Consider the following 24226-nt stretch of genomic DNA (forward strand, 5'->3'; position numbering starts at 1 on the left):
AATCATTTTACCTCGAAAAAACTGAAATTCGTTTAACGCTGAACCTACTGCGCGTCTTGTAATTTGTAAAAATGTGGTCATTAGTAAAAATCCAGTAATTCGTTAAAAGACATGCGATTGAAAACGCGAGGTAAAAAATGTACATCATTCGTTTTTCTAAATAAACAAGAAAATATTTTTATTCGCTATCCAATTGGAGCTAAAAATTTTATAAATATAATTCAATGATACGATATTTCTGATCTATCCGAATTTAAAAGCGTTTCATTTTCGTACAACTTTATTAGATTCATCATCGACGGAACACGCAAAGCCGGATCTAAATTTGATTACTACGATATATTAGGAAGCTAGCACGCGTTTGAAACGTTAGATAAGACCAATCCCGATCGATAGTTTGAATTAGCTTTGTTGGATAAAATCTCGGGTATTCTATTAGCACCCCGGTTAGGAGCAAATAGGGAATTAGATATTTTCGTAGCAATAAACGAGTCGTTTGCTAGTGATTAACTACATAGAAAGAAAGGAAGTAAGCGAGAGAGAGAGAGAGAGAGAGAGATGCGTATACACGCACACACATACATATATATATGAGAAGGAATCCTCATGGGGCATCGAGAAGACCCCCATGAAGTTCTCGCACGGGTTTGTTCGCGCTAGAAGACCGTTTCCAGCCCATACCATTTTTCTATCCTTCTGTCTTTCTCTCTTTCATTTTTTTTGTGTGCTGTCTCTCTCTTTCTTTCTCTCTCTTTCTCTTTTTCTCTTTTTCTCTTTGAGTTTCGTTGGGCGTGTATACACACATACGAGCACGTGGCACACACGATGTATACCGTAGAGAAAAGGGCCGTTTAATCCCATTGGGAGTGCTAATCTTTGCGCGCAGGAAACTCCCCGTCCCCCCGCAAAAACCCCATAAACGCCCTTGCGTGGTACTACAATGGGCCGTCGCCACCAACCGTGAAAATAGACCGCAATGTCATCTCTCCAATTCTCTTTTTATCTATCCATCTATCTATTTCTCCTTCCTTTTTTCTTCTTTTATCTACAGTAGCCATCGATTTGTTGCTATTTTCAAAACTAATATTTTTGTAATAATGCTCGGATGTTTGCTCAGATGATCCTACCGATAAAAAACAATTCAAATCGAACGAAAATGGAGAAAGGACGCGTATAGTCTACGGAATTTTCTTAATTAAATGTTTATTTTATTCCTTATAAGCAAATTGTTGTTTTAAAGAAAAAAGAAAAGAAAACGAGTGCCCGCATACATATCAGAAATATCTTTCCGGATGGCTTTTTTCGTTCGGGAAGTTGCAAGGGTTGCGTATAATACTTTCCATAAAATTTTATCTTTGACAATTTTTGTTGTTTTTTTTTTCTTTTTTTCCGTTTCCCTCGTATAAATCGGGAAGAATTTTTTTTTTTTCAATAAAAACGGAACCAATAAAAATATACACTCGGTAGTGCGAGTGTACATCAAAGATAATATTCAAAGAAGAAAATTCAAAGTTTTTATATTAAGAACACTACGTACATCGGACAGGAGGCTATCGTAAAATTGTATTTCAAATATTTATTTGTTTATAGAACAACAAACAAATTGTACGCGTTAAAAATAATATTCCCTTAAAGTGTTACTTGTCCAAAAATATCATAGAATATAATAGAAAACGGTCCTTCGGAAAAAAAGATAATCGAAATAATAGCCAGGTCGAGAATTTATTTTCTCGAGCTATTTCCCTTACCTTCCTCTCAACCCCCTCACGCCCCCCCACCCCGGATTATTTCGTTTATCTTTCGATAATCGAGAATGGCAGAGGTTGCTTGATGCGCGGAATGCGATCCAATCTGGTAGCACTCGTATGCGTATTAGAACACGCCTAGCTTTATATTCTTTCAAAAGATTCGCGAATATCTTTTTCTTCATTTTTATTTTTATATATATATTTTCATATTTCTTTTTTCCGTAGTTAATTTTCTTTTTTTCTTTTACATCGTCCTTCGTCGGTGTGCGAAGCGTGAAAGCATCGAATTTGTTCGGTTAGCCGAATAATTTCTTTCCTATATTTCCCCGTTCTCTTCCTCCGTGGGGTGAATAAAAAAAATATAATAATAAAGGAGAAAGAAAGAAAGAAAGAAGGAAGGAAAGAAAGAAAGAAAGAGAGAAAAAAAAGAAAAGGGTTCTGAAAAGGATGCCCTCGGACTTTGGAATATTCGATTATGTCCACGGCCTCGCGTCGGTCGGTCAACTTTCGAGAAACGAGGTGGCTCCGACAAGTTGACGCGTCAGATGGAATCTGCGCCTACGAAAGGGACGCCCGCAGAACGTAGAATACTTGTCGCCGATGTCAAATGGTTAAAAGGTACTGGAGACACGCCTCGGCATCTCCAAAGCAACAGGAACACACCATCTTAGATATGAGAGAGAAAAATCAAAGAAATAGAGTGTCTGTGTGTGTGAGAGAGAGAGAGAGAATGTAATGAAAAATAGAAAAGGATAACTTTGGAATTCTTCATTTCGATCCCTTCCCCCTCCTCGCTTTCTCTTTCCCTTTCTTTCATTCTTTTTCCTCCTTCCTTTCTTTCTTTCTTTCTCTCTCTAATATTTTTTTTTTCTTTTTGCGCGAAGATAGGCGAACATTGTTAAGAATTCGAATGAAAAGATTTTTCGATCTTTTATCGAAGTAACACGTCAACGCACGTCAACCCACCCTCAGCTTTTCCGTTTTTTTCCTTGCCTCTTTTTTCTTTTTTTCTTATTTGCCTTTTATCCCATTTCACTTTGTATCTTTATTAAGAATCTGTATGATCGACATGATGGTAGGCGAAAGATCGATCTATTGAATATTACGAAAATAACTGTAGCACTATCCGTGTATAGGGGAAAGAATTTTTATCATGGTTGCTTTTTTTTTCTTTTTCTTTTTCTTTTTCTTCTCTTTGATGTTTAGTGAACGCTAAAAATTCGGAACATATTTATAATATTTTTAGTATACTATAGCGAGAACGCTACAACATTCGTTTAACAAACCATTCGAAACCTCTAACAAATAATTTTCTTGAAAACTCAAATTTAGTACGAAGATTAAAAAGGTTCTATCATTGTGATCTAGGAATAAGATTTTGTTAAATAGTAATATGGTTATTCTCTATTTAACAGATATACTCGTTTACAATTATCATTGTAACATTCCTTTGAATTTACAACTCGTGTCGATCTATCACGTCAGCAAAAATAACTTATAATTCTTATTGAGAATTGATTGTATATTTTTTCCATTAATAATAAAAAAAAAAAAATATTAATATTTTTAATGATGCATCCAGTGGATACCAACTAACGAGAATCATTATCGTCATCAATGGGAAATAAATGAAACGTTCGTTTCGACATTTCAATTTTCACAATACTATTATAATAGACAAAAATAGGTATATCGCTGTCAAAATGAAAAATACTTCCCGCGGTGCGTGTAAAATTTTTGGTCATTATTGAGGGTAACTGTTGATTTTTCAGAATTATCGAAGTTTTGGGATTGGCATTGTTGAAGATGTCAATGCTATGAAAACTTTTAGAAGAATATCTTAAATCATTCGACATCTTCAATGCTTTAACTTCATCTCTGTTGGAAACTCAAGATTACAAGGAATAAGGGTTAACCAAACGTCACCTTTCAATGCATTCGCATTAGAAAGACCATCAATAAGAAGTGATTTATGTTATTTTTTTTTTTAAAGTTGGACAGGTTGCGAATTTAGAACGTTTCGTTTCTTTATCGGCATTTTTTCGGCAACTCTGAACTAAAGTTCGGAATTTCTTATATATTATTACAAAGACATAAATATTCATATATTTTTGAAATAATAAAACTGTACTTTAACATACATCAACAAATCGTTATATCATAAACTGTTATATTTAAACACGTAATCAAAACAATATACTTAAGCTTTAGCATTAAAATCATCTATGAAACTGAGATGATCTCGTGCACATCGATAAATTGTTTATAAGAGATTAGAAAATGTAATTGACGTCTATCGAAAGTTTCTATCGATCGGTGGCGCATGTTTACGTGTACTTTTGGAATTTTCTTCAAGCTAATTGAGTGACACATATAATGATTGGATCATAGTTTAATCGGTCTCTCTCTCTCTCTCTCTCTCTTTCCCTTGATTGTATTAGCCACTCGTTCGGAAACAACGAGATTGCTTACTTACCCTGCTCGCGATAATCGAATAAGAGGATTTTCCACGTTACCAAACGATTTCTTCTCTTTAAATAGATCAAATGACATCTGCGAGAACGCAGCGAGGATCATTCGTGCAACGATCGCTACGGGGATTCGTTGGGATCGAGATAACAGCTCCAATTATATTCCAATTCGACGATGATGATCCTACTTATTTCTTTATTCCTTACTTCCGAATTTTAGAATTTTAGGAGGAAGTCATCGTTTATGAGATAGAAGAAGAATAAGAAAAAAAGAAAATGAATAGAAGAAGAATATTCCGAGTAAGGAGGAAGTCATTCTTCCAACCTATTCGAATTCTATTTTTCTTTTTCTTTTTCTTTTCTAGATCTGTCTTTAAGACTGTTTTTTTCCTATTTCTCTCTTTCTCTCTCTCTTTCTTCCACCGCAAGAAAATTCTAACCGATAAAAGTTTCGCTTCGTGAGACTTCGCAGCGGGTGCGTTTCTTCCATTGAATGAGATTTCTTACTTTTTGGACCGTGTCGTAAAGTTTAGCACCTGTGCTCACACACGAGGAAGAAAAAAAAAAAAAAAAAGAAAGGGCGAATTTTTCGATAAAGTACTCCCCGGCATGCTTCCGGAAACGAATTTTACTTTACGTAGGTACGAGTAAAAAGATGGGTTACATATTTACGTGTACGTTGGTAGTAGATACCTGTACATAAGTATAGAAACGTACATATATGTGAAGAAAAAAAAAAAATGAAAAAGAAAAAGAAAAAAGATGGGTCAGGTTTTTCAACAGCGCGGGGAGCCTGCACAATAGTTTGAAAAGTTCGTACCTACGGAGGTCGACTTGAACAAGAAGAAGAAGAGGAGGAGGAGGATACGTACAACAATACGGTGCTGACGTGTTTATATAGCTGCTGCTACTGCTATAGTTAGAGCAAAGGCTCACGGACAGGAAAGCGTGTAATTTAGTTATAGATCAGTTTGTTACAATTTGGCATTTCGTTTGTAACAGCCCCTGTAAAACTTGTTTGCTCAGAGAACGACTGCGACTACGACGATGACGACGTAACGACGAATGATCGACGAGTGAACGTGGTTTGCTTAGGAAACACATGCTCGTTATTCTTTTCAGTCCCTTACCTCGGAAACTATTTTTTTTTCTTCCTTCTATCCTTGTTCAATCTTACCTTTCTTCCTTCCTTCTTGTTGCACGTTCATGCGTCTATTTTTCCAAAGAAAAAGTACAATTATTTTTGTACATTAATCTATTCTTGTAATTATTTTTTAAATGGATCTAATCGCAAAATTTGTCTGATCGGTGAAAAATATTTTCATCGTCTTTTACGATTATTCTAGGACTACGTATTCCGCAAAATGTCCGGATATTCAGATTCGAATGCACTTTTCTGAATAAGCAAATTAAATGGCCGATTCATTCATAGAAATACCAAAGAAGGAAGCACGAGTTCGTAAGGTTCAAAGCAAAGGTTTAATCCTTAGAATGAGCTTTGGCTATTCGCAAGTTTTTAAACGAGTCCGATATGTTTCGGTAGTTCTTCAAAAGATCGATCCTTTTGTATGGAATCCTGGAGCCTTTTAAAAGATTTCCCGGAAAGATATTTCCTAACCCTTCATATGAAGAATAATATTGACAGTTACGAGACATAGCGCGTACTGACATAGACGAGAACATAATACGTATCCAATTTAACAATATTTTTCTTTTTTTCTCCTATTTATAATAAAATATATTCTAATGACTTAGAAAATCTAAGGAGTAGAAATGAAAGGTGAGCGAACTTTTGCTGTTACCGCTCGAGAAATCTTATGCCTTTGTCAATTAGAAACATGCTTTTCTTGACAAAACAGAAAAAAGAAAGGAAAATGTGCTTGTGCACGAAAGTGAGAGAGAAAAAAAAGGAACATAGCGAAATGAGGGTAGATGAAAAAGAGGGTAACGAGAGGTCTAACATAAGAGTAGCAAGTAAAGAAAAGAAAAAACCAAGATAACGAGTATGAGAATGGCAGAGAGAATGACAGGGAGAGAGTGAGAGAGAGAGAGAGTGAGAGATATTCGGCTCTTCTTGCTGACTGCGTTGAGGAGAGAGCCCAGTTTAACGCGGGCTTTAACCAATTCAATTCATAGGCTCACGTTAAGCCTGGATTTGTGGCTTAGCACTGATGGTGTTTGCTACCACCACGAGAGATTTAACTGTTTCTGCGGCAGCCCGTACTCGTACCGACGGTCCAGGTAGATCTCTGTGTGTTACCCACCTACGTTCATCTTCGTCCTCGTCCTCGTCCTCGTCCTCGTCCTCGTTCTCATTCTCGTTCGTCGTCGTCGTCGTCGTCATTGTCGTTGTCGTTGTCGTGAACCTCTCTCTAGGGAGGGAATCGTTTCGCAAGAGGAATCAGTAGCCAAACTGCAACCTGTTATAGAGAAAATCTACAATGGAAATTGTGTGAGACAGTTACCAGAAACTTGGCCAAGGATCATTCGATAATTTGTTCGATAGATTTAAGCTCAACTATGAGAGATATCAATTAATGATTCAGATATTATTAATTCGATTAATAAATGAAATGTTCGAAGAACATTTGTCATTACGAGTTTCTTCTACGGAATTTGCTTTAATAGAGGAATCAATAATCGAACTTTGTTAAACGATTTATTCGAAATTTGGGCAAAGAATTTGGATTCGATAATTTGTTAAATAAATTTGTAATCGAACTGTGAGAAATTAATTGTGATCGAGATTTTATTATTCGTTCGAGATTAATGGATGACATTTTTGTCGGAGGGGGGAATATTTGTCTCTTAGCGTATTTCTATGGAATTGTTTTGCACGAGGAATCAAACGGCATAACTGAAACCTGAAATGGAAACAGTGTGAAAAGGTTAGTCAAAATATGGCCAATGTTCGTTAGTTAGGTATCAGGTTGAGCAATAAGATATCACGTAATGACCGAGATCGATTTAATTCATTCGATTAGTAGGTGAAATCTTTTAGATGGGATTCGTCATTATCTACCTGTGTGGGTTCCTTCTGTGGGCGTGGTTCTATCGCCATTAACACCAAGACCTTTCCTGATAAATTCCTCTTCTCTTTCTTTTTCATCCACGTTATTGATACAATCGTTCGAGAATTTAGTCGAATTTTTTCGTGCAATAGATAAAAATATTCCGACGTAAGTTTTAACGATTTCAAACGATAATTAACGTTTTCGATAAATTGATTATCTTTTTCTTGAAATTTCTTTCTTGAAATTTATTCAAGTACGATGACGAGGAAACGTCGATCATCGTTAGAACAGTTTTATGAGAAATGACAGAGAAGTTAACTATGTTAATAATATGAATGTATGCATAAAGGAGACGAAGATTGGCAATTCCTTGCGTAACGTTCTTTTCTATATCTTTCTAATAGTTCGAGTTCGATAAAGGATGATCCGAGAGTAATTCCTCGATTCGAATCAACCATCCTTTCACTCTCGCAGTTAAACTTAATCCTTAGATACTATTCGTATATAGTATTTGATTAGGTAACTAGGAAAGTCACTAAAAATATTTTTATACCTCTTGACGGATCTAAATTCGTTATAAACTACACTCAACATATTATCATAATTCAATTGAATTTATTATAAATATATTATTCGACGATATATAAATCTAAAGGAAAGAAAATGATGCCAAAAATGATGTAACCTTATTAAGAGGAGACAAAAAAGGGCAAATAGAAAAATGAAAAAAAGAAAAGAAAGAAAGAAAGAAAGAAAAAGATACGCGAAGAGAACGTCAAGGAAGGAAATCTCTCATCGAATTCATTACCCATACGTATAATCGTATACATAAATCCATATATATATAAGAAAGAATCGGAATTTAAATATTTGTTCCTCGGGAAGAAAGTCCGGTGATGTTATATCGGACTTCTCCTCGGTCACCCGTAACTTTTCCCGAAGTTCTCTGGATGCCGCTGCTACCACCATCGAAACTTCATTTTTACTTCCATCTCTGTCTCTTTCTTCCTACCTTCCTTCCTTCCTTTCTTTCTTGCTTTCTTTCTTCACTGGGGTCGTCGGATAAGCGAGCACGGGCCCAAGAGTACAACTCTTCGGCGGCCATTCTGTTAAAAAGCGTATGCGAGCAGCTGATATGCCCGAAGGCGAGTTTATCCAACGTTGGTGTCACGTTGGAACGCATCGAAGAAAGATATTCCTCGCTTGTGCTCTTTTTATCTCTTTCTCTTTCTATCTATCGTGAAAACGTATCTTCTCTCTCTCTCTCTCTCTCTCTATCCTTTACTTATAAATATACGTGTATACTTTCACCAGAAAACGAAAAAGAGTATATACGAAGTGAAGAAGAAGCTTCGTACCCTTTTTTTTTCCTCTTTCTTCTTCTTCTTCTTCTTCTTGTTCGTCTTCTCTAAGAGCATCCTGGGTTTATATACCTGTCCTGTGTGCGAGCCCCAGCCAGGCCAGTAAATATGTATCCACCTTCGAAGCACATATGTATCCGTACATAGCAGCCCAGTTGGGCCTCTAATGATGATCTACGGTTAGCTACCGCGCACAGCTTCTATAAACCTCCTAATTTCTCCTCTATAAATTCGTCGAGGGGGTAAGGGCCCACCCTGTCCTCCCCCTCGCCTGCCTGCCTGCTTGCTTGCTTGCTTGCTTTCCTCTTTCCCTCCCCCCATCCCTCTCATACCACCTTCTCAACTTCTCTCGCATTTCTATCCCCGCTACTTCTTCTAAGTCCACCATGTTACACACGATGAGTATTCGGGAATATAAAGAAGAAACGTGTGAGTGCGAGAGAGAGAGGCAGGGGCCTCAAGATGATCCCCGTCGTTGCTTCTCTCTTCTTCTCGCAAGTCCCTCGTAAATTCACGAGAACGCTTAATATTCCCTCCCTCCTCTCTCTCCCCCTGTCCCAACCCCACCCCCGCCCGCCCTGCCGGTTTTTTTTTTTAATACATTTTTTATATTCTTTCCTTCTTTTTCTTTTTCTTTCTTTCTTTTCTCTTTATTTTTTTTTCTTTTTACAAGCAGACGCGCACGCGCGCACCTTCCTCTCTCGCGTGAATTCGTATCTTCTTTTATTACTCTAACGGCTTGGTTTAACTGAGAGAGCGAAGACAGTGAGTGGGTGGAAGGTTTTAAAAGATAGAAGAAGAGAACCGGCATCGAAAGAAACAAAAAAAATCAAATAATTCTCTCTATCTTTTCTTTTTTCTTTTTTTTTCTTTCCCTTTCTTTCCATCATTCTCTTCTCTTTTTCTATTTCGAAGGTTCTCGACATTGCGAATCTTCCTTTTTAAAAATGATTTTTCTCGTCGAATGATACACGTTTTATTTATTATTTGCGAGAAACTTACGAGCGAATGGAAAAAGACAAGAGAGAACAAAAAAAAAGAAAAAAAAGGAAAATGTAGAAACACGGATTACCGTTTAGAATTTCGTTACAAAAATGCGAGCGGAAAAAAATAAAGATAGGAAAGAACGCGTATAGTAAACTTTTACAAAAATACAATTAAAAATGACGATACGATTTTCAAACACGTACAAATGAATTTGATATCATTTCGGGGTTAAATATTTGGCGAATCTGTCGTTTTGTATTTTATTCCGAAGCATCGGGCATACCAAGGAGGACATTTTTTTCTCGATTCTCGGCGACTACCATTTAGGGCCCGTAATGCCTGGAGAGTACCGAACGAGTATGCGTGTCTGTGTGTGCGTGTAATATATATGTGGTTAGGTAGCACGGTCCAGGAGAGGAAGTCGAAGGGCAAGAGCGGCGTTCTGGAGGAGGGAAATATCAGGGCGGAGCCTGACCAGGAGGAGGAATAAACCGCGCAAACTCGTCGTACCTTCCCTCCACTTCTTCTCTCTCTCTCTCTCTCTCTCTTATATGTATACACGAAAGAGAGAGAGAGAGAGAGAAGCGTGCGCATAGGGCTCAGCCTAGCCTTTTGCGCTTCCAGCGAACGACCCCATCCGGTTTTCCTCTTTTCACCTTCATATGGATTTTTTTACACCGTCCCCGTCGGCCTTCTTCCTTCCTCTTTCGTCCACGTCCATCGGGACTTGCGCAAAAACTTCTCCAACAATCCTATCCTATCCTTTTCTTTCTTTTCATTTATTCAACCTTTTTTCTCTTCTTCTTCTTCTTCTTCTTCTTCATCTATTATTTTTCTTTATACGTTTTCTTATAGTTTTTCTAGCATCTTTCTTCTCCTTCTTCTTTTTTTTTTTTTGGTCTTTTTTCTTTGTTTTTTTCCGATAGAATGTTTTGGATTCGTCCTTGTCGTTTTAATAAAAATTATTTCTTACTCGATTCTACTGTTTATTACGTGCATTTTGATTTGCGTAACAGTTTATCCTTCGGTGTCTCTCTCTCTCTCTCTCTTTCTATGTTTGAATTTTCTTTCAGGCTTTTTTTTCCTTCTTTTATTATCCATTTTCTCCTATTTTTCTTCTCTCTTCTTCATCTTATCTTTTTTTCTTCATTTTTTTCCTAAGTATCCGACGTTGGGCGAATGTTATTTTTATATTTGATTTTAAATATTTTTTATTAAACTGATTTTTTACTTTCTTTGTCCCGTTCTTTTTTTTTTTTTTTTTAATTTCAATTTTAACGTTATTTTCGTACTCATTCTCTAGTCTTCTATAATTTCTTGTGTTCGAATTTTCAATCTCCCATTCGTCATTTCCATCGTAGTACGCAGGAATGAGAACGATTGTTGAAAGAAACATAAGAAATATGAAACGAAATGGATTTTAAGTGTAATAAATCTCTTTAAAATATTATTATCAACACGCGCGTTGTGCTTGTAATCGTTGGAAAATGACATTTAGTTCATAATTTTAATCCAATATTAATTAACGATCTTAAACGTTTTTAATTGCATTGACGCTCGCGAATACCGTTGCATTATACTTTATCTCCCTTTTTACATTTTCTTTCTTCTTTTCGTTATCATTTTTCCCCCCCATGTTTTTTAAGTGTTACTTTTTCACGCTTCCTGTGTGTCCCGCAAAACGTTTCTTATTATTTTAACGCATTGCGGTTGGTCGACGGAAAAATTTGTCCCGACGCCGAACGCGTTAACAGACGAATATGTTACCGGCTTAAAATTACATGCATATGCGTGGGAGTACACGATGCTGGTATACAAACAATCGTACTTATACAACGGAGTGAGATTTCTTTCGTGCGACGACTGTCACGAAACAATTTTAATTAACGCGCATTCGTTGGAAGTTAAATTTACGCTCGTGTGCACAGATCAGATAAACAATGTTGGTAAGTAATATGTGTATTACGTAGGATATCTACGTTAACCGGATAATTATTTTCATAGTTAAAAGATCAAAGCGTCGTTTAACGCGATTTCCATCTATCGCTCCTGTGTGTGTGTTGTTTTCATTTCATTATCGAAAAAGCTTCGTATAAATAATGGCCGCTATTAAAAGACGAATACTAAGAAAAGAAAATTGGCGCAAAAAAAACGCGCACGCGTTTTTTCCACACTTGTCATATTTATGTTTCGTTGGAAAAAAGATAAAGAAAAAAAAAAAAACAAAAATTGTTAACAAATAAGAAGCACATCGTTCGTTTTATTTTTTAAACATCGCCGAGAACTAGGGAATTTTTCTCCTCATTTTCTCGTTATGCCGAAGTCGTTGAAACAGAAATGCTAATCGGCTTAACACGGTCCTGCCAGCCGGCCGATGATACACATACTACCACTCCCTGCATGTATATACGAATGTATACGTGAAAATATCTGAAGAGAGAGAGAGAGAGAGAGTAACAATTCACAACATCGACCCATCCAAAACGCTGCTGAACTTTTCGAAATTACATCGAAATGTTCTCTTTTTCACAGGCCGGCCGATCGCAATTTCGTCGTTCCAGTTATCGATTTTTTTTCTCCTTTTTTTTTTACTTTTAAAGAGGTTAGAAACACACACAAAAGAGGTATTTTACTTTTTCATTTGATAATTCGTTATTTAAATAAGAGGATCCACATCGGGCAAAAATATTTCCTCTAAATTTATCAATCTCGTTTCGATGATATAAATGCGTGTACGAATAATGTAAAAGAGGAAAGAGAAGGATAGATAGATTGAGAGAGAAAAAGAGAGAGAGAGAGAGAGAGAAAAAGAAAGTTTCTCTGGTAGTTTCCATGTTTCGTCGAAACAATTCGAGTGGTAATACTAATCGGCTTTACCGAAAGCTTCAGGACGTTCCTCTTGAAACGTTGACACAAACCTGGCCGATTTTCACGGAAATATTCTCACCGCAATTGTTTGAGAGTATTAACGAACGATCGGTGTCGAGGAACGCCTGATGGATTCGTCCTTTCGTTTGCAAGGTCTGTTAAAAAACAACCTTTGTTTATTTTCTTGCAAAATATTTATTATTAACCCTTTCGCAACTATACGCGGCAACTATGGTCGCTTTTCGTAAAATTATTCGTATTTTATCATACGACGAGAGTACGTTGCATTATGGCACGTCAACTATCCCTAATTTTAGATGTGTAGTTTTTTAATGTATGGTTTTTTTTCGAATAAAATATAATATTTTCAATATCAGCCAAAAAAATGTCTCAAGAATCAATCCAGACAGCTGACGATCGGTGCAGTTTTGTTGGTGCATCTACAGCAGGAAACACGTCCGTACCGGAAAGGTTAACAATTAATTTATCTTTCACAAAATATGCCACATAGTTATTTTAGAGTCCTTCTAAGAAATACAGAAAAGAAAAATCAAACTAGCCTTTTTCATACTGTAGTAATGTCAGATAAACGTAGCAGAGTTCTATTATACTATTCAAAGTTCTTTATTCAGAACTGACAATGGTTAAAAATTGACTATTTTTTTTACCCCCTTTTGGAAGAAAAGAAATAAGAAATTAGAAGTTTTTTTCTGAATGATAAATAATTTTAATAAATGGTTATAGATTTGGATAATTGATTTTCTAACTTGAACATATTTGGAAAGAATGAGAAAAGGTTCTTTTTTTCTAATAAAAAAGATGGAGAAAGTGAGAATTCTATTTTTATGAATATATTATTTTTTTAGGTAAGAATTCTTTAGAAAATCTATTCGAAAATCTATTCTTGGCCGTGCATAGAATTATTCAAAAAATTCAATAGAATTATTCAAAAAATCCGACATTTTCTTTTACCAAGGTATAAAATACCTTTCCTGCTATATTTCGGTTTCTTACAATGATTTTCAAATTTATTAATAACGGAATTTATATATTTCATAAAATTTCCACGTTAAACGGACAGTATATATATACTAAGCAGGAATATCACAAATATTTCGTATATTCTATAGAATAAATCACGTTAAACGCATTGTGTCTGCAACGTATACACCGACGGAAGAAGAATACGTGTTTTATAATAATAAAAAGAAAAAAAAAAAAACAAGAATCACACACAAACACACACATAATGCGATAAATAGTTCGTACATTATTTCAATATAATAATCGTTTAATTATTAATCTACAAATAATATATTCTCCTTACTTTAATTTTAACTTCACTTTCGATCGCAATGAATATTTCTTTTCAACGATTCGCAGTAATCTTTCGAGTTTCTATATCATACGCACATTTTTATCGATATATTTGAATGAAACGAGAAACTATTTCGTTGGTATTTATGTGGTACGGCAAGGAATGTTCTTCAACGTTATCATGGTTTTGTCACCTAGATAACGAGCAGCCATATACCTGTGTCGTCATCGGTTGGTACCGCCGGCTGTGTGTGATGTGTATGCAACGAGTTGCACGAGAGTTCACTATCTCTCACTCAATTTGAGCCTCATCCGGCGTAAGCGGATCGACCAGACTGGCCTTTTAACGTCGGATAGCCTCGGCTCTCCTGACTGTAAAGAGTGTGTGTGTATGTGTGTGTGTATGAGAGAGAGAGCGCATAGATGCCTATAACAAACATTATCCGCCATAATGCTCCCGTGTAAACATACCTACCTATGTGCATCTCACCCTATATAGAAAATATTTCTCTCTCTTTCTCTCTCTCTCTCTCTCTCTTATCTTGCATAGTTCGTTCGGTCCTTTATTCACAATCCGGATAAAAACGTCTTTTTACGTTCATCTTTCTTTCTCCCCCTTCTTTCTCGCAAAAGAGAGAGAAAGAGAGAGCCGAGTTTGTTTAACCGTTTAACGTCTAACGGGAAGTTAAGTTTCACGGATAAGTCGGCTTTTTAGCATGGTTCTCCTCTCCCACTTCTACCCTTCCTTCTCTCTTCCTCATCTCTTCCGGTTTAGCACGCGACTCCTCTCTCTAACCCTCTTCTGATCCACTAGAGGATCATTGAGTGGTACCCTTCTTTACGACCTTGGTTGATCCTACGAAAAAGTAATCGACTTAACGGCGCTAACACTCTTGCCAAGAAATTCTTCTCGATCTTTAATCGCGATCGGCCGATTCTTATCGTTTTAACTCGTGTTTTTAGCTTGTTTCTTCAACAGTTGGTAGGACTGTTTCCTCGTCTCTTTTTACTTTTTTTTTTTTGGTTTCTTTTTAAATTTTAATTTTTATTATTTTTAACTATTAAATTTGTTGTCAATAGGGAGGAAATTTGGTATTGCGATATTAGGGACAATTGGATTTACCGTTATTCGATAATTGTTTCGATTCTCGAGGGACAATCATTGGGATCATAAAAGTAAATGGTGCGGTAGGATTTTTTGTTCGGGTCAATATGTTTATACGATTTGTTTGGTATTTTAACCGCTAACACTAAGGATAAGCCGGATTTATATTAGGTTTATAGTATATCTATAGGATTTTGTAGCACTTCTTAAATAGTCTATCAGATTGTAGAAGATTAAAATGGATCCTTCGATTATCTCTCTAAATAAAAGAATTACAAATGGATTTAAAAAAAAAACAAAAAAAAAAAACAAAAAAACATAAAACAAATAAACATATTTTTACAATAGAAACTTATGTTAGATGAAAAATAAAATAAAATACAGATTTCCATGTTATTTCTGTTAAAATGGATGATAAAATTCGTTAAAAGTAGCCTATTCGCCGATAGATTATTTTTCTAGGAAAATAATTCGAGGAAAGAATTTGTTCTGAAGAACGAAGGGACCCAATGGTGGTTCTGCCCATTGATGTATACCTGCCCACTTCTCTCTCTCTACTCAATTCTACTATATAGTCCCCACCCCCGTTTTTGAATAGAACTGTGGTCGAAAGGGTCTAAAAAATCATTTAAGAAACTTCGGCTCGGTCTAGTTCAAAAGCGACTTTTGAATTGGCCAGACGTGTAAAAGTTAGCGTGTGAATTCTTAAAATCTTCAAGTATCCGTTTTCCTTTACTTTACTTTTCATTTATTAGTTTCCTTCCTATTCATTCATTTTTTCCAGAATTCAACAGCATCCTTAACCCATTTATAATTTTCTTACTTTCTTTCTTTTTGTTTCTTGTCATATTCGAAACAATATTTAAAAAAAATAAAAATAGTGCAGTGTCATCGATACTACCTCTATAGGAATCCTCACCCTCGTTTTTGATTGAAAGATTGAAAGGGCTCGGAAGACCGTCGTAGAAACTTGTTGCTACGTACGTAGTAGTAGTAGTAGTAGTAAAAGTAAGCCTACTTGACCATACCAGGAATATACACGTGTGTATTTGTGTTTCCCCGTGTCGAACAAATTTTCAAATTTTAAGTGAGTGGTATTATCAATCCTGTTTTCAAAAGCATCCTTCTTAGTACGGAAGTAATTTTTCTAACTATCCATTCTCCCCTTTCCATTCGGAAAAGAAACTAAATTTGTAAGCGTCAAACAAACAAATTTAATGAAGTGTCGACACGAAAATATTTTGGTGAGTCTTTTTATACAGACGTTTATTAAGCGCAATCTTAATCTGTTTTATTGTAATAGTCTTCTTAGTTGACAAATTCGTTCAGATATTTATGAAACAACTTTCAAACTAAGCTACAAATATTTCAAATTGCATGTTTATTAATAGTCGTAATAGTAAAAAGAGAACCGTTATCTTTGTATCGCTTGATCGTTCATTTTATCGAGATATTCGATGTAAGCTTGAATTGATTCATTGAGATCCGATCTGTTCAATAAACTTAGATATAGTTTCGTTATATCTGAATTTGTCATTTTTTGTCAATTTATAAGAAATCCCTGTAACACGTCTTCTACGCGATACAAGTATGTAATATGTTACCGTGAAAGATCGAAATTTATCATGCGAATCTTAACATTCTCCAATTTCGGTTTTTCACGATAACATATATGACTTTAATCAATCGCATTTAGAAATAATGAAAAAGCATTATTTAAGAAAATAAGAGTAATTTTTTGTAACAGTTGCAGCTGGAGGAACTCGTGATTAGCGAGGGGACGGACTACGAGTATCCTGTGGAAATAGAAAATTCAGAGTTCGATATAGAGAGTCCAGTTTGTAATAATACAGAAATTATTTGGTACGAGAACATTACAACGGGCAAAAGGATACAAATCATTGGCAATTGTGAAAGTGATAGTGATAGTGGGTGGAATTGGAAAGAAAATAACGATAGCGACATTAGTGGGAGCGATAACGAATCAACGGTGGCGGGTGACCTGGCTTGCCTCGCGGGATATATGGCGGGGTATTTGAAGGCAGCGGGTGCCACTTGTACCCCAACGGGAAGTCATCAATACCACCCCCACAGTAGCGCTGCTATGGCATTTGGAACGCATCCGCATCCACATTCTCATCCGCATCCTGGAGCTGCCCACTCAGGGATATCGACGCATTTTGCTCTTGCTGGTCACGGTCACCCCCATCCACATCCGTTGGAACACAGCCTTGCATTTCCACAAGGTAAATTTCTTTCATCACTTTTTTTCATCTATCATACGATTTTTATTATATCTGTGCCGCATTCGAAGTTTTCTTTCAACGGGAACGAATATTTCATCGGAAAAATAAATCATTGGTATATCACAATATTGTGTATTTAATTGATTTTTTTTATCGTGTCCAGAAATTAAACTATTAAAATAGGTATCTAGTCAACTAGACGAAAATACAACAACCATATCAAAATAATTCTTCGAAAAGAATTTCTAAACCGTCCAAATTTCTTAAGATACCTATTTTAATCGCGTATTTATTTTAAAATTTACTCGACTCAGTAAAGTACCGCGAGGTGACGCTACCTACCTGCACGTGCCACGCAACACCTTTTTTCTTCCCGAGTCGATTTAATTATTAGACACTCATTTAACTTTTGTTTATTTTTTAATCAACAATCTAATATTTCGGTATGCATATGATAATATGCGTTTGGACGAATTAATCGTAATCAAAGTCTCGCGTTTTCGTAGCAATAAATAAATCCAATCGTCGTTCCGTGTTGGCTCGGATCAGACCCTCCGTTCATCCGTCCGTCCGTCCGTTCGTCCGTGCATCCTAAAGCCGAAAGACACAAATCATTCGACATTAGTCCGATCTCTCTTTCCACGCGCTTTCGTTGGCTTTCCTTTCGATATTAACTCTTTTTAATAGCATCGTCTGGCATTTTGCAATCCAAACATCGTTCAAAGGCTAATACCATAATATTCGCTGGTGAAATGTCGCGCGTTCTTGTGCGCCGTACGAGAAATTCCCTTTGTTCGCGATAGAAGAGCCATTATTGATTGTCATGCAAATCGATGCATCGACTGAAGAAGCCTTAGCGGAGTCTTCACGGTAATACTCAGGGCTTCTTAACTATAGACACTCGGTCTCTTTCGTCGTTATGACTATACCGATCCTTTTCGAGGACACATTTCTCTTATTTTTTCGCTTCTTCTCTCTGTCTTTTTTTTCTTTTCTTTTTCAATCTCGTTTCTATCTAAAAAAAAATTGTAATAAATCCTACCGACCCTCCCCGCCTCTCTTCTTTATATTTGCGCGGATTTTGTTCGATAGACAAATCACATTTAATTCAGTTTTTTCATAGCAAAGGTCAGAAATTTTATGATACCGTCTTACACAATGAGAAAAGGTCAAAGGACAAAAACGGACGGTACCTAATTAAATGAACATTATATTTTTCAGCAAAAATGTAGAATTTTCTTTCTTATTTCAAATCCGCGATCACTTAATTGCCAATCCAATATTTTCAAACTTTCAATTTCGATATTTTCTTTTATATTTTCTCTTTTTAAATCTTTTTTACGAGTAACGCAATCGTTAAGAAAACATAAAAGAACGTAAAAACGTGGATACTACGATAAAAAAAAAGAACATGTCCAAACATTTGTATTACTTTACAATAGATAACGAACCGAACTCTTAAAATATTAGATGATATTTCTTTATACGAAAAACGTAGAAGAAAAATAAATTAGCTCGGTATAGGAAGGTTAGAAAAAGATGAAAAGAAAAGATAGCGCATTTCCGCGTACGATTTCAACTTCTCATCGTTCTTGCGGCATAATTTTGTGGAAAGCAGCAACGTCGTCGTTGTCCTCCTCCTCCTCCTCCTCCTCCTCCTCGTCATCGTCGTCGTCGTCGTCGTCGTCGTCGTCGATTTCACTCTCTTATTCTCTCTCTCTCTATCTATCTCTTTCTCGTGGCTTGAAAGGGTCCTAGGAATAGGGGGTGAGGGATGCAGAGAGAGAGAGAGAGAGAGAGAGGAGAGTGAGTACGCTTGAACGAAGAAGAGCGGAGAGAAGCATGAGAGTAAGCCGCTTATCAGGGTGGCAGCAGGCAGTATAGGTCCAACCAACGCAGATAGGTGGGTTTCCATGGAATCACGGATCTGTCCGTTAGGACCCTACGTACCTACGTCCAGCCGCCTATCCGGTGTAGGCGTATCCGCTACACGAAAAGCCGACGAACGACGGAGACGCCAAAGAGAAACGCTAAAGAGAAATAGAGAGAGAGAGAGAGAGAGAGAAGCTAGATCGTTCGCGTATTTTTGTAAAGAGAAAAGGTTTAGGGAAGGACAAGAGAGTTCAAGAAAAGTAAAGAGAGATGATAACTGGCGTTAACACGAGTCACTTAATTTTTTGTATCTTTTGGAACATTCCCGAGTTGGTTGTTGGTTTATCTGGACAAAAATTTTGGAAAAATGATTCGTTGTTTATTTTTGTATAAATATATTGTCGCGTTGTATGATGTCGCGTCATTGAATTTTTGTTCAAAGTTTATAGTTACGGGTTTTATGTTAGAGAAAAGAAAAAAGTGTGATTAGTTTTGCGCGAGTGTTTTTAAAAGTAAGAAACGGAGACGTGAAATAGAGTGGAACGCTATTCGTCAACTGAGACGCGTGTACGCGAGAAGGCTATTTCGTGTTTAGCGTTGGGAGGAAAGATGTGTAGGGATGGGGTAGGATAGACGTCGAGTATCAATGTTTATTTTATTATGCAGTCGCGTATATATAAGGGTCGTGAACCCGACGCTCACTTTGGGAAGTACGACGATAGCTCGAGGCATGTAAAAAGGGGGCGAAACGGGACCGAAGGGCTGAATATTGAAACGTTAGAGTAACGAGACAACAATCGCTCGGTGAGTGAGTGTTATTTGAGATGATTGGAAATCTTGGTTTCCGCGTACAAAAAGTATTCTACAAATTGTTATCCGTGGTATCCTTACGATCGAATTATTTTCATTGTCGTATTTCAAATTTGTCATTACACATATTTTCTAACATATTTTTAGATAATTATCGTAAGGAATAATTAGAAATTCTTGTAAAGATATAACCAGTTAGACTCGTAAATTAGTTACGATTTCGTTCCGACGAAAGTTAGTTCAAGGGGTAAAGAGGAAAGAACACAAGGAGTCGAAATCGGGTAAACGTTAGGAGGGTAGTTTGGTGGGTGTTACGTGGGAGCCTTGTCACATGTCTTTTCATCTTTCTCTCTCTCTCTCTCTTTCTGCCTTTTCCCGTTGGATGACAACTATTTGTTGTCACAGAGAAATTGCCTGTCCTTTTAAGATCCCCCTTTAATTCGACATCCCGTTAAAATTTCGGATTTTTATATCACGTAGAACATATAATAATAATAATACCACGAGTTAAAGTAGAAATTCGTGAAAATTAAGAAACTATACTTTCGATACTTTCAAATGAAATGAAATGAAAAGAAATTGTGGCGAGGGGAATTAAAATACTGGAAAGATTTACTGGTAAAATCGGTGGAATATTTGGATCGGTCAATTAGGCGTCAGGTTTAGGGGTTGTGGCACGTGGCGCGAGCACGTGCACGCGTCGTCCTTTCGAAGTGGCCGCAAAACGTCGAGGAGGAGAAAAACCGAGGAGGAGGAGGAGAATGGAAGAGGTAGTGGCATAAGAGCTCTCTTCTCGCCGACGGCGCGTGTCACCGGCAAATTGAGTAGGTGGACTTGCGAGTCTTTCGACGATGAGATAGAAAGAAAAAGAGAAAGTCAGAGGTGGTGGTGGTGCTTGGGGTTGGAGTTTGGGGGCGGAAGGAATGAGGAGGAGGAGGAGGAGGAGGAGGAGGAAGAGGAGGTCGGAATCCAAATACAAATCCGGGATCCTAATTGCAGGATAAACACTCGAAGCTGAGTGAAATGTCACGTATACCGACATTGACACTCGCCCTTAAAAAGAAGACACTTTTCGTTCGTTCCAGTTATCTTATTCTCTTGTTCCATTTCACTCGGATACTCGCGACTCACATTTCTCATTTGCGAAATATTACATTCGTCGTGGCTAATTAGTTTTACGGAATTTTCGCGAAACGTTCGTTAACGTTGGTCATACATATTTGAATGTATTAAATGGTAGAACGTTTGGCTGGAAAAGGACACTTTCAAGGAGGACACGCGTAATGCGAAACTTATCCGATTATATTCGCTTGTCCCGGATGTGTGTTGGTATTCTATTACTTACTTATGCTTCTCTCCCAGCTAGATTATATCGAGTAAGGACGTCCAGACACGAAGGCCACACGCGTTCCTACTTTTCCAAGCTAATTTTACGATCATCTATCTCTTCTTTCCCGTTATTAACCCTTCGCATTATAAGGTCGTTGCTGGAAAGATAAAACATTATCTTTACTTACGATCTAATCATTTCTTCTCTTTTCGATGAATTAATCAAACGTATATCCGTTAGAGAAAAGGAAATATTATTTTTCGAAACGGGAAGCGAATAGATGAGACATCAAACGTAAATCAAATGATTATAAATCAAAGTTAGTTTGGAAAAATAGTTGTAATGTAAAAAGAGTTCACAGTTTCGTTTATTCTTTTCGCAAATACTCGAATAGAATAGAAAACAATGAAGTATCGTTTGAAGTAAATTTCAGTAGTTTAATTTTATGGTAGTCAGGATGGTGCGTATATAAAGTAAAATGTTACAGGTGTTGATGGTGGGTGTCCCGATCGATTCCCTTTTAGTTACAATTCCGTTCCGGTCAGGATGTAAACGTAAAGTCGGCCAAATGTTTTCATAGCTGATGGCCTTTTAGGAAGCTTCTCTCTTTCTCTTTCTCTTTCTCTTTCGCTATCGTCAAGCCACGTGCTGTCATCCCACGGTACCCTGAATAATCCATCTTCCCTACTACCACTGCTATTCTCATTCTCTCTTTCTCTATTTCTATCTTTTTCGTCCTTCTTTTTCTCTTTCCTTTCTCGCGTTTTAGCTTTTAATTAATTTTCGATTTTCTCTGCTCGCTTTGGCCTCGTCGCTTTTCTTCAAATCTCCTCTTCCATGAATACCAAGATTTAACCTAAGAAAGAGAGTCCAGTCCTACTCGTCATTATCATCATCATTATTATCATCATCGGAAGAGTTTTTTCGGTCTTCCTTTTCGTCGGTCTATCCGACGATTACGAAATCCTTCATAGAAAACCGATAGCCTTGGCACCCTCGAAAAGACTAAGGCAAACTTTTACATCGTTTTATAATTTGCATCGAAAGAGGATATACCCAGCTATCGCGAGAAATCAGCGTGAAATTTCGCTTGGCGGTCCATTGACTTTCATCCCACTTCGGGTGCCACGAAATACGAGACAACTAGGATGAAGATGACGGAGGAGAGGGAGCGAGTGGAGGAAAAAGAGGAGGAGGAGGAAGAAGAGGAGGACGTCGACAGTCAACGAAGGGAAAGAAGAATCCAATAAACAGAAAACGAATTTGCTATTAGGGTCGCGACTGATCTCGTTGTGGGCCCAATGAGCCAAAGCAACCCTTATACCAACCCCCGGGTAGGAATCCTTCTCGTTCTCGCACTTGGACGATAATAAATCGAATCATACTCCTGGACGCAGCGGGTGTTTGCCGAGACATTAGGGTTGCTTAGCAAGCTATCATCTCTTTCCAACGGAATCGTCCTCGGGACTCTTTTATCGACGTCAATTCGATTTATACCATTTATATCCTAAGCGAAGCGAATCCCTTTACATTCTCTCTCTCTCTCTCTCTTTATTTTTAACTTTGAAACATGATCCGTGATTAAGGTCGTCGCGATCTAAATTCACGAATGAATTCTCTGAAAACTAAGGACATTCTAATCGGTCCTACTGTTCGCCACGACGAAAGACCATAATCAGAATTCTATTGTTTCGAGCGAGGATAAGAAGGAGTCATTCGCGATAGGGAGTTCAACTCGTAGCCTGGCAAAGACCATCGTCAACGGTAGCAGCAGCCAACGCCCACTCGACAATCAAGCATCCTCTTTTCCTTCGCGTTCATCTTTCTTTCTTCCTCTCGGTCTCTCTTTCTTTCCTTTCCTTTTTTATTCTTCTTCTTCTTCTTTTCCTTTCATGCTGTTTCCTCGTTGCTCCTCCTACTCCTCTTCTTCCCTTTCCGTCTCTCTTTCACTATGGAGAATCTTGGTTGGTACAAGCGAGAGATAGAAATCATAGATCCGAAGCGATCGCAGGCGTGTCGCGTTCGTGACGAGCAACGACGGTAGCCAAGCACCCGTGGAATTTGTACATTGTGACCGGCGCAATCTACTCGTTAGATCTCGTTCGGTAACCAAATGGTAGGTAGGCCCACTCGACCAGTTCGTTAGCCGATACCACATAGGCATCGTCATCTTTCTCCTTTTTCCCTCCCTCCCACCCTCCCCCTCTCTTTCTCTTTCTTTCTCTTTCTCTTTTGCTTCCTCTCGTCATCATCGGTCAAAAGTACCAATACGTTACATTCAACCTACGGATATTTCGGCTGCCGAACGAGCAAACAATGCTTTCACTAGGACCGCTCCTTCTTTTGCTTCGTAATACCTTCCTAATGGAATCTTTGTTATTATTCGATACTTCCTTGGTCTCCTAGTACTCGCAAAATCATTATCATTTTAAAATATAAGTCTTATAATAAATCCTTAACTAAGGTATCATTTCGAAAAATACATTAACCAAGGTAGAGAGAAAGAGAGTAGGTATATACGCGAGTAAATAAATGTGTGTTAACTTTTGTAGTCTACGGGATAAAACTCGACCGAACTTTACGATCAAACTCGACGACATCAAATGTTTATTGTTTCTTGTTGTTGTATTCTTTGACTGCGGCATCCATGTTGTTGTCCGTAGATGTTCCTCTCTAGTCCTCGTCGTCATCGTCGAGCAGGCAGCTGGAGAAAAAAGAAATAGAGAGAGAGAGAGAGAAATGGTCGCGACTTTGGTACCTCTCTTTCTCCCGATGGCTGTATATATACCATAGCGAGAGAGAGAGAGAGAGAACAGGGGTGTACCCCCTCGTAGTCGACGTTCCACCACCCCAGCGGGCCCCCTTTACTCCTCTCTCCACTGTTCTCTTCTCCCCGGTGACCCCCTCGTAAGCGGATTACGTGGGTCCCGAAACGAGCCAAGCGAGGCTCGATGGCACAAGGAAGGTATAGCGAGAAGGGAAGTGAAGGGCAGAACGCCCGCTTGGAGGGAGGATGCTGTTCAAAATTACGCTATCGCGGCCTCGCAACGCTCTCACACCCCACAAATGTCGTCCCCCTTTTTCCTTCATCTCTCTC

General features: G+C 37.6%; 1 protein-coding gene across 3 annotated transcripts in view; it reads left to right on the plus strand.

The window, feature by feature from the left end:
• LOC122524122 (homeobox protein OTX2-like) overlaps positions 1-24226 on the plus strand; it is a 44732-nt gene that overhangs the window by 15389 nt on the left and 5117 nt on the right. For 2 of the 3 annotated variants that reach the window (XM_043646213.1, XM_043646219.1), the window contains exon 1: positions 16794-17117. In XM_043646213.1, the coding sequence (XP_043502148.1) occupies positions 16895-17117 (223 nt within the window). In that variant the 5' untranslated portion in view covers positions 16794-16894. Of the gene's footprint in view, positions 1-16618; positions 17118-24226 lie in introns of those variants that run through there. The other variant, XM_043646229.1, reaches the window with a different exon arrangement.

This window comes from Polistes fuscatus, unplaced genomic scaffold (genome assembly GCF_010416935.1).
Source record: "Polistes fuscatus isolate 324 unplaced genomic scaffold, CU_Pfus_HIC Scaffold10, whole genome shotgun sequence".
Classification (NCBI taxonomy): domain Eukaryota; kingdom Metazoa; phylum Arthropoda; class Insecta; order Hymenoptera; family Vespidae; genus Polistes; species Polistes fuscatus.